A 15,875-nucleotide genomic window follows, 5' to 3' on the forward strand; every position below is an offset into this window, starting at 1 on the left:
AGACTCTCATTACAATTGTCACAATCTACCTCCCTCCCTTATTTACCCATACAAATACTTATATTAACAGAAGATGTCAGAACTGAAAGGGACCTCATATCAATAGGTATCAATTCCCCCTCTTTTATGAAGAGGAAACTAAGGTTCAGAGAGGTGAAAAGAGGCAGCATGCCAAAAAACACAACTCACATTAATAGGAGAGCTGAGACATGAACCCAATTTCCTAAGTCCAGACCCAATGAGTACTGTTTCCATTACATGATACAGCCCTGACAGTGTCACCCACTGAACCACCCCAATCGATAACGTGGCCATTCAATGGTTAGCAGCGTAAATAAGAAGAATCCCCAAACCTCTGGTTGTTTGCAGATGGTCGCCAGAGAACCATGATGACAAAGAGGATCATGGAGAACAGCAACCGCCAGATGGCATCATCCACCCAGAGCTCCCGCCAATCCTACCAAAAGGGGAAAAAACACATTTATATACATTATCTTAACCCTTTGTTCACAAAGCCCTTTGCATAGAACAAGAACTACTTGTTTATTCATTCAACTTATATTTACTAAGGGCCTGCTATATATGCTAACAAGCACTGCGCCAAGCACAAAGTGAATGAACCTAATTTCTTCCCTTGTAGTGATTACCATTGTTAAAGAAAAGGCACTAACCAAACAGAGTGCTTGTCAATGCTTCATTACAGCTCTGAGAATCTTTAGGGAAGGGTTTTTATATAAGGTAAGAGAAAGTAACATCAGGTTGTTATTTTTTATAATTTTCATTTTCATTTATTTAGTTTTACCAAAACAGAGCCATAGCTGCCTCCAAAGAAATGCTACTGGCCATAGTCTTTGTGCTCAGATCTTAAGGACATGGTTTTTACTCAGATTAGCATTATTCACACATACTTAGTATTTAAGACTCTGGATTTCTTATTTGAGAATTTTTAGTTAAAGCAAAATTGGGTTATGGCAGACTGTAGTTATCACTTATAAAATTCTCTTGAACTACTAGTATATATAGTATATGACACATATAGAATACTCAAGAGGAGAGAAGCATACTAACCCTCAGAGTGGAGACCTAACCCTAATTTTTTTTTTTTTTTTTGTGGTACGTGGGCCTCTCACTGTTGTGGCCTCTCCCGTTGAGGAGCACAGGCTCCGCGGCATGTGGGATCTTCCCAGACCAGGGCATGAACCCGTGTCCCCTGCATCCACAGGTGGACTCTCAACCACTGCGCCAGCAGGGAAGCCCTAACCCTAATTTTTTATAAGGTACAAACCTTACCACTGTCATCAACATCATTGTCTGTGTATAACAAACAGTACACTATTCCTAAATGCATGTGTTTGTTAACTCACCGACTGACAAGTCACTATCCTGAACTTCATGGTTGTCCAGATGATAAACACAATAGATGCTAAGAGGAAATATAAAACCTGGTCAGTATGAATGTTGGTTTACATCCCCAATTACATTCTCCAATTCTGGTTAAGTGGAATCCCCCACATCCCTAACCCCCAAACATCACCGTCACTTTCTGTTATTTTAACAAATTTACTTAATTACTCTATACAAGGCCCATGTACTCTTGTGAAACCTTTCTGTACTTAAAGAATAGTTTTGTTTACTATCTGGCTACTTCAGTAACCCTGAGAATTGGAAATGAAGTTATTGGAAACGTGGCTTTTCCCAGCAATATCAATAATACAATTTTTCCCCTTCCTTTATCCTTAGTATAGTAATGCTAATTTTTCTTTAGCTGGTCAGATGGGGGAAAAAAAGGCTGATAAAATGACTGCACGACAAACATAACTGTTGGTTCCAATCACAGGCCAGACTTCACTTTTCCTGCTACAAGGGCCAAAAGGCAGAAAATAAGCCTACTTTGGCTATGGTCTACCTAATGTCTATATTTTATGCATGCTTAGTAACATACGTAAAAGGAGTATAATGGCAATGTACCCTAACCTAAAATACTATAGCTATTTAATAAAACCAAGTAAGTATTAATGTCTTCTAAAAGGAATCTGAATGCTCTATGGCACTCAAGCTAACTTGCCTCAAGAAAAAGAATGGAGACAGGATATACTAACAGCTGAATTAATTTTCATCTATTATACTTAAACTAAATGGTTCTCAATCTTTTTTGAACCACAGACCCCTTGGAGAATGACAAAAGCTAAAGACCCCTTCCCCAAGTAAAATGCACAAAACTTTTCTATGTAATTTTACAGAGCACACCTATAACCTCTCAGGTTAAGAATCTCTGTTCTAAAAGGATCACATTTAAACATCAGGAAGAAAGTCCCCAACTTACCTGCCACTGCCAAGATAAGTGTGTTGGTGAAATGTCGGTACAAAGAGAGTTTTACAATGTTCCTCCGAAGTTTTAATAGCTTCATTGTTTGAGTCAGGCTAATAAATATGTGTTTGAAGGTCAAGGAAATCAACATTCAGAAAAACCATAAGCTATTAAATTAATCCTCAAGTTTCTGAGGATCTGGGGTCATAATGATAGAGCTATGGATCCCAGAGGACTTACAGCTCTCTTATTCTCAATCTCACAAACACCCCAAGCTTCACCATGATTAATAAGAAAGTCTTCATTTTCAATGAGATACTGAAGAGAAGACAGAACCAGGATAAAATGAGAATGGAGAAAAATAAGAAGAAGAAAGAGGAAAATATTAAAAAGAGAAATAAAGACAGGAAGCAGCTTTCTAGAGAAACAAAAAGAAAAAGAAAGACAAATGGAAGAAAATGAAATGAAAATGAGTAACAGGTAAGGGAAGAGAAGTCAGCATTATCTTCTCTCTTCCTTTAAGGTAGGTAGCTCTGTTCTCACTGTCCCAGGTAATCCAGTCTAGGGTCATAAATACACTTGTGCCTACAACCTTCCAGAGTTCTACACTTAGACCCCTTGTGCCATATTAAGAGAACTGCCATCAGCTGCCAGATCAATCCTGAATTAAAAGGACAGTACAATTACAATTGGCTGAGTATTCCTGGCAGTTAGGCTCTAAAAGTAATGACTCTCCATTTTCAGAACATTATTCCCAAGGAGAAGTTGCCACAGAAGACAGGAAGGGAATTGATGACTACTGAAGAGGATATCTGCTCTCATGTCTGACTTTCAGAATGAGCAGATACAAAAATGAATGAGGTGGAGCTTGGTCTGTGCTTTGACAAAGACTTATTAACAAGCTGCTACCTAAACACTGGGTTATCTCATTGTTTGGTCCAGTCCCACTTTCCTCTCTCCACTCCTCCTAATATTTATAGAGGTTCACAAAGCACACTTGAAAGATAGTGATCTGGAAAAGCTTGACCATTTGAAGCAAGAACACTTCAATTTCAAAGATTTTTGATATATGATAATCTACTCAAATCCATAAAATTATTATTTTGTTTACATTCAGCCATTTATAACAGTTTATCAAGACAATAATATTGCACATAGAAGCAAATACACAAAAAGCAACACAAATTTAAAAAAAAAAAAAAAAGGATAAAAGTTCCAAAAGCCAAATCCTTCATCCAATAGGCCAAGTCCCTAATAAACAGTATTTAATTTTAAGAAGCAAGAGAAAAAGATTACTTAAATAGAAATTTGTCTGTTACGTGCTGACTGACTTCACCTGCAAATGAATCAATATTTACTTCAAAGAGTGGAAGCCTTCAGACAATCCCAAGTCAGCTTTTGAACAGGGATATAAAACACTTACCCCATAAGGATTTAAATCTGCTAAACCTACATAGAATTTTAAGAGAGTCAAACAACCTTATGTAGTCCCCAAACCACATTTTAAGAATCAAAATCTTTTCATAATTTTCAAAGCATTTAATAATTCCTAGAGGCTGAAAGAAATGTCAGGAGCAGAGCGGCCAGTGATTCTAACGCTAAGTGGGGTGCACAAATAAGTCCAAAATTAAAGTGAAATGTTCATTAAAAAAAAAAAAGGAAAGCCACAAGCTTTTATCTTGTGCTCAGATCACAGTCACCAATTTCTGATGCAATTTTAAAAATTAAAACCAAAAAAACTGCTTACCTGAGGCCTCAGGTTGTTAGACTAAAAACACCCTAATCCCAGACTAAGGAATAATCAACAAAACTGTTAAAAAAAAAAAAAAAATCTTTGCAGAAAGATCAATGGAAACCCATCTCCAAAAAGGAGAAAATGGACTGCCATCAAAGAATCCAATGAGAAGGATATCCACCAGCACAGGGCAGTGTCTAGGAAAGCCAAGGGGATAAAGGCCAAGGAAGCAAGATCAGTCTGGGCCTGCAGACAAAGAAAAAGAGGTGGTGAAAAAAGAGATGTCCAGAGAGGAACAGAGATGAAACCAGCACAAGATTCTGCATTTATATAAATCATCTGGAGTGGTTTTGCATTTGAACTGAAAGAAAACAAAAAGGTAGTAACATTTGGCACCTGCATCATTCTTCCCTTCTGACAAACCATCATGTATAATATACAACTATAAGCATTTCACACAAATTGTTGATTACAATCTCAGTACAATGAAACGTGCTGCTAACTAATAAGTGCTTTTTAATACAGAGTTATAACGTGCTAATAGAGTTCTTAGCACCCTAAGATCGATGGTAAGAAGCGATCACACCAAAAACTTTATGGCAGTATAAGTTCCCATTCCATCCTATCATTTCCCATCATTTTGGTTTTGGCTATAAGTCCTAAAGACCCTTCTCATATTTAAAATTACTGCATCATTAATATACTAAGAATTATTGATTTCTGGAATTGTAATATACAATGTATTTTTCAAAATAAGATGTAAGGCAAGTATCTATCTCCAAAACTATGCTGCTTGCTTTCATAAAGTTTAAGACGCTATTTATTTAACCCTAACTACCCAATCACCAGGGCATTACTGAAAGGATATCCATAAAATAATACAGGCATCAACTGCTGAGAGGGCCAGGTTTACTATCAAAGCCAAGGGATAAGAAAAATACTACAGCAGCAGAAGAAAGAAAATGAAATTGACAGGTGGTTAAAGTTGCTGAAAGTCTAAGGAAATTACATACAGAGGACAGTGTGGTTTGAAAACCAAATTTGCATCCATAAAGTGTTTCATTTAAGGGGCAATTTGTTGCAAAACTTACTGAGCCCTGTTTAATTGAGAGAAAAGTTTACAGCATTTACCATCTTGAATCTAACAAGTTATTGCAGACAGAAATTTTTAAATAAATAGGAAAATAACTGGAGTGACCTAGGGAGGCCCACTTCTTCACATTAATCCAGCTCTAACATAAATTTCTTTATCACATATGTCTCAGTGCTTTGGTTTCCTTCCCTAACAAAAGGCATAATTATGTAATTGTAAATAATTATGTAAAGTATAGTCAGTTGAATTTTAAGAAAGCCTCTGAAATGCAAGTGCTGATTAAGCAAAGAGCACTGTCACTTTAAAACAAAAATCAGATTAACCAGCAAGTGCATGATTACAATGTTTGTCACTTACGCAAGAATGGAGCCAGCTGCTCCATTGCTGCTTCCCACTGGGGAACTAGTAAATAAGCAGTAATCTGGGGACAGGTGGGAAAGTGTTCATTCCCCATCACACATTAAATTTATGAAGCTCTAATAGATAGATTAAAAAGAAAAAATGAATTATACATACGTTTGGTAAACCACAGCCCAAAGGTGACTTAGAGGAAGTAGTAAAGAAGCCCACAGACATTTCCAATTAACCTCCTCAAGACAAAAACTATATATCTGAAATGACCACAAAAACTCTGATTAAGCAATACTGACCCCAGTAACTCTGAGGACCCCTTCCATGCCAGAGAACAAAAGATAAAGAGCTCCTGCTACCACAACCTTGTGAAGAGTGACTCCAAGGCGAGGCCTATAGAGGAAGCAAAGAAATGAGTACAAATGCAACAAACCCCGAGACAAGCTAAGTAACAAAAACTCATGTTGATTAACGCAGGCCAACAACTTAACAGATATAAGCCAGACATACTTGATTCAGCTGAGAAAAACTCAAACACACATATGGTCTTAAATCAAGACAGTGAACTCTAGAACTTGAGATCCGGTCCCTGGTTACTGCATTTTTAAAAAAACTTTTTATTACAGAGAATTCTGAAACATATTCAGTAGTATAATGAACCCCTATAAAACCATCATCCAGTCCCAAAAGCCATCTAATCCTGCCCCATGCACACCTCATCCACTGCCCATCCTCCCATACTATTCTGAAACAAATCCTAGATCTTACCTTTTATTTATATGTATTTCCGTATGTTTTTACACAGATATGGACTTTGAAAAAACATAACCACAATATCATTATCAAATCTAAAAATGTTAACAATTCCTTAATACAATCAAAATCTTATTGAAACTCATTAAATAGTCTGTTATCAAGCTCAAAATCCAGCAAAATGTGAAAAGTCTGAGTAGCTTCTGTGTCAAGGAGGAAAAATCTTAGATCCTTGATACTCAACGTACCTCTGAATCAGAATCTACGTTTTAACAAGATCCCCAGGTGATTCATCAGTGCATTACATTACGAGGTGCACTGCCTTAAATCATGTCTACCTAAGCCTTAGCAATATTTGTTCTTATATTTTGTTATATGCTAGAAAAACTGCAAATGAGCAGGAATTTATTTCCCCAATGGTGTTATCTTAGAAACCCAGAATACTGCCTGGCATACAGGAGGCAACCACATATGTTAAATGAATATATACATTTTAAAAGTGAGAACCCCCCATTCCCCTAATCCCATTTAAAGCAAAACTCCTTTAAATGAATGAATAAATTAAAAAAATTAAAGTCCCCCATTTCTTTAATTCTACTTAAAGCAAAACTCCTTGAATAACTGTCTATACCTAACTCCAATTCCTCTCCCCCTATTTAAGAGAGAATTCCCCTTATTCTCTCTTAAACTCACTCCAATCAAGCTTTTTGTCCTACCCCCTTCATCAAAGCTGTTCTCATTTAAGGTCGCTAATATCCTCCATGTAGTTAAATCCAGTGATCACTTCTCAATCCTCTTACTTGACACAATTAATCACTCCCCCCTTGAAACAGTGTTCAGCTTTGTCTTCCACTTCACTGGTCACTACTCAATTTCCTCTGTCCTAATTCTACTTCACCTCATTGACTTCTAAATAATAATAGTCCAAGGGCTCAGTCCTTTGACCTCTTCTCTGTATACACTCACTTCCTTGATGATCACATCCAGTCTTAATGGCTTTAAATAACAGCTACATCCTTATGACTCCCAAATTTATATCTCTGCCTTAATTTCTCCCTCCTACTTCCCTCATTTGGATATCTAACTGACCTTCTAATCCTGCCTCCACTCCAAACTTATTCCATTTAAGATCTTCCTGAACTCAGTAAACGTTAGTTCCATCCTTCCACTTGCTTAGATCAAAAGAGTTGACATTATCCTTGATTCTAGATCAAAATAGTTGGCAACATCCTCGATTCCTTTTCTCTTTCACATCACACATTTTATCTACCTGCAAAGTCCACTGTATCTACCTTCAAAATATAAAAGAATCTGACCACATCTTAACATTTCTTCCCCTGGTGTACATATAGCTTCTTCACCAACTTGGATCTTTGCTTAACTGCCAAAGTGAGGCCTTCCTTGAGCACCATATTTACAAATGAAAGTTCCACCTCCTGCCTAGAACTCTATATGCTTTCCCTGCTTTATCTGCTCACTGACATATTAGATTTTTCATTCACGTATTTTTATTTTACTCACGTATTTTTATCTGTGCACCAGTCTGTCCACAAATGTAAACTCCAAGTCTTTTGTTTTCTTGCTGTATCCCTAGGGCCTAGAATGTCTAATATATAGAAGGCACTCAAGAATGCTCTTCCCATTAAAAAAATATGACTTGCAAGAATACTTTGGAAGAGGAAAGTCACAATAAGTTTACTCTAAAAGTTTGATGTTTCAATGTCATTTGCTATACTGCAGGTTTTCCTGCAGATGCTCCTTAAATTCTAAGTAGTAAAATGAAACACTAATATTTTTCCAACTTTTACAAATCTACAATATTTCAGATACCTTTGATTTCAGAAATATTTCTTATATCGACTCTTTCAGAATTACACTGGAAACCTGCAACACTGTTTCAATTTAATCAGCATTTTAATTTGCTCTTCCATATAGGAAGTTAATACTTACTTGACTATGCCATATCCCAGACTAACTATGATGACCAGGGTTCGAGCCAGTGAGCGTTTAACTGCTGAAAGCAGCTCTGCAAGGATCAGGGCACCTTGGACTGTAAGAAAGAAAAAAGGAGGGAAAAATGCAGTATGTAAACTAGGTTTGGGAAAAGGCACAATTCTAGAACCAGAATGTAGATTTCTAACACTCTTCAGAATAAGCACTGATATTAGTCCTACTTAAAAAGAATACCTCTTCTGCGATGTTTACAAGTACAAGCTGATATCACTTAGTATCTTACTCATGTGGATAGCAATCTGGGTGTGCTCAATTTACCTTCCCTCTCCACCTCCCGCTTCACTAAAACCTCAGCAAAATACCTCAGCCTACTTCAACAATTTATAGCATCTAAGGAATATTCCTCCCAGTTAAAAAAACTGTGAAATATAGCTACCTATATGTAGGAGAGCACAAAACACAACACAGAATTTTCAACTCACTTTCACATCTATTATTTTCAAGCCATTTCAAAGACCAGGGAAAGATCTAATTAGTATATCTTGCAACAAGAATTATTAATAATTAAGTGGTCTGATGAGAGAGAACTGAAGCTATCACAAAAAAAAAACTTCAGGGCTTCCCTGGTGGCGCAGTGGTTGAGAGTCCACCTGCCGATGCAGGGGACGCAGGTTTGTGCCCCGGTCTGGGAAGATCCCACATGCCACGGAGCGGCTGCGCCCGTGGGCCGTGGCCGCTGGGCCTGCGCGTCCGGAGCCTGTGCTCCGCGGCGGGAGAGGCCACGGCAGTGAGGGGCCCACGTACCGCAAAAAAAAAACACTTCAGTACGAAACAATTTCTATCACTACCTGTTCACCTTACTAAACCATACATACCCTCCTATTTTCTTGGTATTACTATATTTTACCAACCCTGCCCCCCAACCCAGTATCTCTGAAATCAAGGTAGGTCTTACAATCAATGGCATCTTACAATTAAATTAGCAGTATTTACCTTCTTTCTTAGATGCATATAATAATGGTACCTTAAAAATCAACAGCAACTGAGATTCAATAATGATAATAATAGTCCCAAAGTGGCCACTACTGTAGTAACTTTTGTGAGTTTATTTCAATAAAATTACTCTTAAATAACTGAACCCACAATTTAAGAGATTAAAAACAAAGTCACAATCATAGTGATTCTGCTTAAGTTATTCTAATAATTAAGTAACTGCAAAGTTACAGCTACTTAATGACTGCTGACCTTAGGAAAATTGTCTTAAGTTTCACCTGCCAACCACTAACAAACTGGCAAACATTTTTTGGTCACATACCAGATTCTCCTTTGTATCGGATATTCTGAAATTCTGCATAGAAGACAGCTTTCTCAAGCATGCCCAGGAAGATGACAGCACCAATCCAAAACTGAATTCTCAGAAGATCTCTCCAATAGCAAGCAGACCATGCCAGCCACAGAACACCAAATAGGACATATACAATACACATCACCATGAAAAACTGTCATCCAAGTGGGTAAAAGAGAAAAAGAAGGATTAAGGCCAAGAGCCAATTTAGAATCAATACAGTGTCTTAACATAATGTAAAAAATATACATACTACACCTTCTATTTTAAAAATTATTTTATTTCTTTGAAGTTCAATACTAAGATGAAAAAACTGTCTCCTCTCGGGCAGAGAGAGACTACCTAAGAGTTTCCCTTAGAGAGTGACCACTCTTTTTATTAAAAGAGTTTTTTCAACTCACAATCTAAAATTATTTAAATGAAGACAATGAAAGGAAAAAAGGCACGGTAGGGTTAGGATACAGCTGAAGGCAAGGAAACACAACAGAGTGGGAAAACTATAAAAGCACAAGGAAAAAGAAAAAAACTCCACAAACAAAAGAAATCTGAAAACAGATTAAGGATGTTCTCAGACACACAGACTGAAAAGGAGAAAGTGTCATCATTTACTCATCCTAAATGGGATCAGAAACTATAGGGTTTTAAGAAGTACCCCATTTTGGATCCTAGAGAGGATGTGAGAGGTGAAATGACCTTTGAGGTACTTTCCAACTCTAAAATTCCACAAGTCACTGACTTCATTTTACAAATGAGAAAATGAGGCACAGGGGGGTTCACTGACACTTCCAAGATCACATTCTAGTAGGAAGTAAGTACAGAACTACAAGCAGTATTTTCGGAACTGTTCAGGAACAAGTCTTTAATACTGCCACAAAACATGGACAATCTTTCAAGCTAAACTCATTTAATGTTGAGGTTAAAGAATATAAGTTCACTTACAATCATCAATGGGTATTCTTCAAGCGTGAGGTATTCATAGGGACCTTTCACTTCAACAGTCACTGCCAAAACACAGTCCTCAGAATTAATGTAAAGAATGAAAAAATTAAACAAGAACATTATCTGATATTTGTTTGATTAAATTAATGAAAACTCCATTGGGTAATTTACTTTTATCCATTTCAATCCTGGTGAATATTACATTTGTAAAGCACTCTGAAATTCATGAAGTGTTCTGATGGTTTGTGCTGTGTCCTGCACAGGCCTCAGCATGACTCTGCTCTAGTCAGTATCTTAGGTGGAAAAGCCCTCTGTTCCCATACTCACATCCTTTAAAGACTAAGTTGAATGTATTTCCTCCACAAAACCTGGTGAGCTGCCCAAGTGGAACTATTCCCCATCTCCTCTAAATTCCAAACATACTTCATGTATGCTTTTTCTTACATCACTAATATGCTTTGAAAAGTATTGGACTTCATTCCTTCATTCTGCTGCCCTCTTTGTTCTTTTCTCTCTCCTTACCTATATTTTCCTACTGCTTTCTTTCATTTTTACCTACTTTAACTTTATGTGACTTTCATAATTAATACATCATTTTCAGAAGGTGCTTAATAATAAGGAAGTGTTTAATGAAGAGAACAAATGACAGTAACAACAAGAATTTGAAAGATTTGCCTTCCTGAAGCAAACCTATAACTACTTTAAAACTGTAAGTGATAAAACTACTTGGATAAATTTTAAGTATGATTAATAAATAAACTGATTTATCTGAGAAGTGGTATCTATCACCAGAGAGAGACTATTCAACAAAAATTTCCTACTAATTTTTATCAAGCAAAAAGGACATACCATTATTAAAAGTAAATCAGGTCTAATACTTATATGAAGAAAAGGAGCATCCCATAATAGCAATCACAAAAATTTCATAGCTGAACTGGTTAGTAATCTAAGCCCTCTTAATTTAATAGAAGAGTAAATAAAATAATTAGTAAATATTTGTCAATTCTCTGTTGACTCTACAGCAGGGGTCAGCAAAATATAGCACATGGACCAAATCTGGCCATCTATTCCAAAGTTTTATTGGAAAATAGTCACATCCACCTACTTACATACTGTTGATGGCTACATTTACACCACAGTGGCAGAGCTGGGTAGTTGTAGCAGAGAGAACATTTACTATCTGGCACTTTAAGAAAAAGTTGGCTAATCCCTGCTCTATGCTAAAATATAACATACATTTACTGAGCACTTACCACGTGACACACACTATGGAAAATACAGGAGATGGAAAGATGTAGAGGATGTTTTCTGCCATCTAACGGATTACTATCTTCAGGGGACAGGGAGTTGGAAAGCAACAGAGAACTGTGCCCCTGAGCCAGACCCAGAAGGATGAGTGTGTATTTTCTATGATGAAGTAAAAAGCCATCCAGGTAGAGGACATTACATGAACGAAGACTGGTGTGAAAATGCATGATATATTTAAAGAACATGTAGTTTGAGACTCCATATGGTACCATACAGTAGCATTTTGACACAACGCAGCAAAAGGTAAAGTGGGACAATTTGTAGAGTTTGTAAGCCTTGCTGCAGAATTGGACATTTTATAGTAACAGGAAGATATCAAAGGTTTTAATGAAGGTAAGAAAGATGATAAAAGTGTTTTAGAGAGAGAATTTTAGGACTTTCACAAGATGTAGTTAAGTTTTGAGTATCGTCTTTTTAGTTCCAAACAACAGATGGATAAAACAAAAACAAAAAAGAGAGGAAACAAAAAGGACATGAGCTCAAAAACAAGATAAACAGCTCCATGTATCAAAACTGAACAAAAACTCAGAACAGTGCATGAGGTTGAATCCATGGTCATGGTGGACTCTGGGCCCCAAAGTATGCTACAGTAGTTGAGCGTGCAGCTCCTGTGGGATCACTGAAATTAGTAGGAGTCTAAGATAAAGGGGAACCAGAGCCAGATTTGATGCATGAAGAGCCTGAAGTGGAGTGGAGCAAGGTTTCTTCTCCACCCTTTTCAAAGAAAGAAGGTACAAGGTAAATCTTGGCAAATGCTCCTTGAGACTATTACTCATTAGGAAGCCATGGGCCTAGATACAGGAGGATATACATATGTCTTGGGTCTAGAAACTGCCAGGCCACCTCTGGCTTGCCTAGATCTGCTATATTCCATATTACTATGGAGAATAAGACCCATCTCTGTCTTGGGAATTAAACATTCAATACAAGAATCCATAAAAAACAAAAGTTTAAAATTAAGTCAAATGAAATAAAGAATAACGACGAAAGTAGAAATCAATGAAATAGACAATGAAATAGGAAAATTAACAAAACCAGAAGCTGGTTCATTGGGATAAAAATATAGTAAAACAGAATTCTAGAAATATTTTAAAAGTTAAAAAGAGAAGTCACAAAAGCAATATTAAGAATAAAAAAAGATTTTTTTTTTGTAAAGTAGTATCATTACTAACTTTAGGCCAGCAAATTTGAAATCTTGAATGAAATGGACAATTTCTCAGTGGGAAAAAAAAGAAAAACCCTGATTCAAGGAAAAATAGAAAAACTAAAGCTAAAATACTTATTACTATTAAAGAAAATAAATCGGTTGTTGGGACTCTGCTGGTGGTCCAGTGGTAAAGAATCAACCTTCCAAAGCAGGGGATGTGGGTTCGATCCCTGGTTGGAGAACTAAGATCCCACATGCTGCGGGGCAACTAAGCCCTCGTGCCACAACTACTGAGCCTGCGTGCCTCAACTGGAGAGCCCAAGTGCCACAAACTACAGAGCTCATGCACTCTGGAGCCCGCACACCACAACTAGAGAGAAGCCCATGTGCCGCAACGAAAGATCCTGCGTGCTGCAACTAAAACCTGACACAGCCAAAAATAAAATAAAGAAAGAAAGAAAGAAAATATATCAGTTGTTTAAAATCCTCATGGCATGGGACTTCCCTGGTGGTCAAGTGGTTAAGACCCCGTGCTTCCACTGCAGGGCGATCCCTGGTCGGGAAACTAAGATCCTGCATGCCGCGCAGTGAGCCAAAAAAAAAACCCAAAAAACCAAAAACCTTCATGAGGGAAAAAAAGAACATCAGGCCAAAACACTATCATAAGTGAGTTCTATCAAACATTCAAGGAATGGATAATTCTATCCTTACAAAAACTGCTCAACAGAATATAAAAACGGGACATTCTCTGATTCATTGTATGAAACTCGCATAACCTGGATGCCAAAACCCATAGAAGATGTACGAGAAATTAAAATCATAGGCCAATCTTACTTTGAACATATGACAAAAAACTCTAAATAAAATTCTGGAAAATAGAATCTGTGTGTGTGTGTGTGTGTGTGTGTGTGTGTGTTTGTGTGTGTGTGTGTGTGTGTGTGTGTGTGTGTGTGTATCAAGGCTAAATAGTGGCATCTCGGAAATTCAAGAATGGTTTAACATTAGAAAACCAGTTAATGCAATGCATCACATTAATAGATTAAATGAGGAAATCTATATGATCAATTTAATCAATACAGTTAAGCATTCCACAAAACTGAGTATTCATTCTCAATACTAAAAAAAGAAAAAAGAAAAAATTCACTTAGTAAGCCAAGAATAGAAAGAAATATCCTGAACCAAATAAAGAATATTTTTTAAAAATCTACAGTAGGGCTTCCCTGGTGGTGCAGTGGTTGGGAGTCCACCTGCCAATGCAGGGGACATGGGTTTGAGCCCTGCTCAGGGAGGATCCCACATGCCGTGAAGCAACTAAGCCCACGCGCCACAGCTACTGAGCCTGCGCTCTAGAGCCCGGGAGCCACAACTACTGAGCCTGCGTGCTGCAACTACTGAAGCCCACGTGCCTAGAGCTCGTGTTCCGCAACATGAGAGGCCACGGCTACGAGAAGCCCACGCACTGTAACAAGAGTAACCCCCACTCACCGCAACTAGAGAAAGCCCACATGCAGCAACAAAGACCCAACGCAGCCAAAAAATAAATAAAATAAAAATCTTAAAAAAAAAAGACAATAAAAAATCTATAGTAAACATCATACTTAATGGTGAAATGTGCTAATATTGCCAATAAAGTCAGGAGCAAGAAAGGATGGCCACCATCATTGTTTCTATTCAACATTCTACTTGAGAAAGCAGGGGAGGGAAGAAAACTGTAAAAGAGAAGGAAGAAACAAAAAAAGAAACCACAGAAGATAAGACAATTAGTAAGTTATTGTAAAATTCTAGGTAAGAAATGATGAATCCCTAAACTGGGCGGCAAAAGTAGAAAGGAGAACACTAAGAAAAATTGAGACATTAAAAAATTATCCAAGTCAATTGATTTAAAAATTTCCAAGTTTTGACTTCATAACTAAGTTTTAACAAGTCTACTGAGAACATAATACTAATTGAAAATTTTAAAAGCAGGAGGATCAAATGAAGGAAAATGAAATCTAGTATCTATAATACATAATAAGAAAGCATACATGAAGTGCCTATCACATACATATTGAATGCAGAAAAATGTTAATTTCTCTCCCTCTATTTTTCTACTTGACAACATTCTTAATTTGTTATTCCCTCTTTATTTTTTTGGCTGCACTGCGTGGCTTGTGGGATTTTAGTTCCCTGACAAGGGATCGAACCTGTGCCCTCTGCAGTGGAAGCATGAAGTCCGGACCACTGGACAGCAATGGAATTCCCCTTATTATTACCTCTTTAAAGCAATTTTACACTACCCACCATGCGACACAGCTAGATAATAGTAATACAAATGATAAAAAGAAACAAAATGTACTTACTGGTAAAAAGATTACTTAGTGAATTTTCTTTTGATGATTCTTTGGAGGGTGAAATGCCAACATGTACAATAAAAATATATGGTGCATCTTGCCAAGTTTTCAAGGGCTCATGCATTACCTAGAGAAGAAAGAAGACATCAAATCTCCCAATCTTAAGAATTAAGAACACAGGTTGGCGGGAGGTGGGTGAGGAATTGGGAGATGGGGATTGACACATATACACTATTGATATTATGTATAAGACAGATAACTAATGAGAACATACTGTATAGCACAGGGAACTCTATTTAATGCACTGTGGTGACCTAAATGGGAAGGAAATCCAAAAAAGAGGGGATATATGTATATGTATAGCTGATTCATTTTGCTGTACAGCAGAAACTAACAAAACATTGTAAAGCAACTATAATCCAATAAAAATTAATTTAAAAATTACAAAGTGGCAAAAAAAAAACCCACAGGTTAATTACACAATATGAATATTTCGTTCCAGAATGTGCCCAGAAACTTGGTTGAGTCCTTCACTTTTACTCATTACAACAGTAGCCAAAACAAAACAAACAGGCCTACAGTGTATACAATAAAGTAGGTTAATTATAAATTA

General features: G+C 37.0%; 1 protein-coding gene across 4 annotated transcripts in view; it reads right to left on the reverse strand.

Moving 5' to 3' along the window:
• TMEM87A (transmembrane protein 87A) overlaps nt 1-15,875 on the reverse strand; it is a 42,737-nt gene that overhangs the window by 13,284 nt on the left and 13,578 nt on the right. For 2 of the 4 annotated variants that reach the window (XM_067744366.1, XM_067744345.1), the window contains exons 7-15: nt 15,272-15,389; nt 10,478-10,539; nt 9,509-9,692; nt 8,191-8,290; nt 5,787-5,880; nt 4,217-4,289; nt 2,324-2,428; nt 1,365-1,423; nt 354-457 (exon numbers count right to left, since the gene is read on the reverse strand). In XM_067744366.1, the coding sequence (XP_067600467.1) occupies nt 354-457; nt 1,365-1,423; nt 2,324-2,428; nt 4,217-4,289; nt 5,787-5,880; nt 8,191-8,290; nt 9,509-9,692; nt 10,478-10,539; nt 15,272-15,389 (899 nt within the window). Of the gene's footprint in view, nt 1-353; nt 458-1,364; nt 1,424-2,323; nt 2,429-4,216; nt 4,290-4,907; nt 4,984-5,786; nt 5,881-8,190; nt 8,291-9,508; nt 9,693-10,477; nt 10,540-15,271; nt 15,390-15,875 lie in introns of all 4 variants that reach the window. The other 2 variants (XM_067744355.1, XM_067744339.1) reach the window with 1 other exon arrangement.

Source organism: Pseudorca crassidens, chromosome 1 (genome assembly GCF_039906515.1).
Source record: "Pseudorca crassidens isolate mPseCra1 chromosome 1, mPseCra1.hap1, whole genome shotgun sequence".
In the NCBI taxonomy this organism is placed as follows: Eukaryota; Metazoa; Chordata; class Mammalia; order Artiodactyla; family Delphinidae; genus Pseudorca; species Pseudorca crassidens.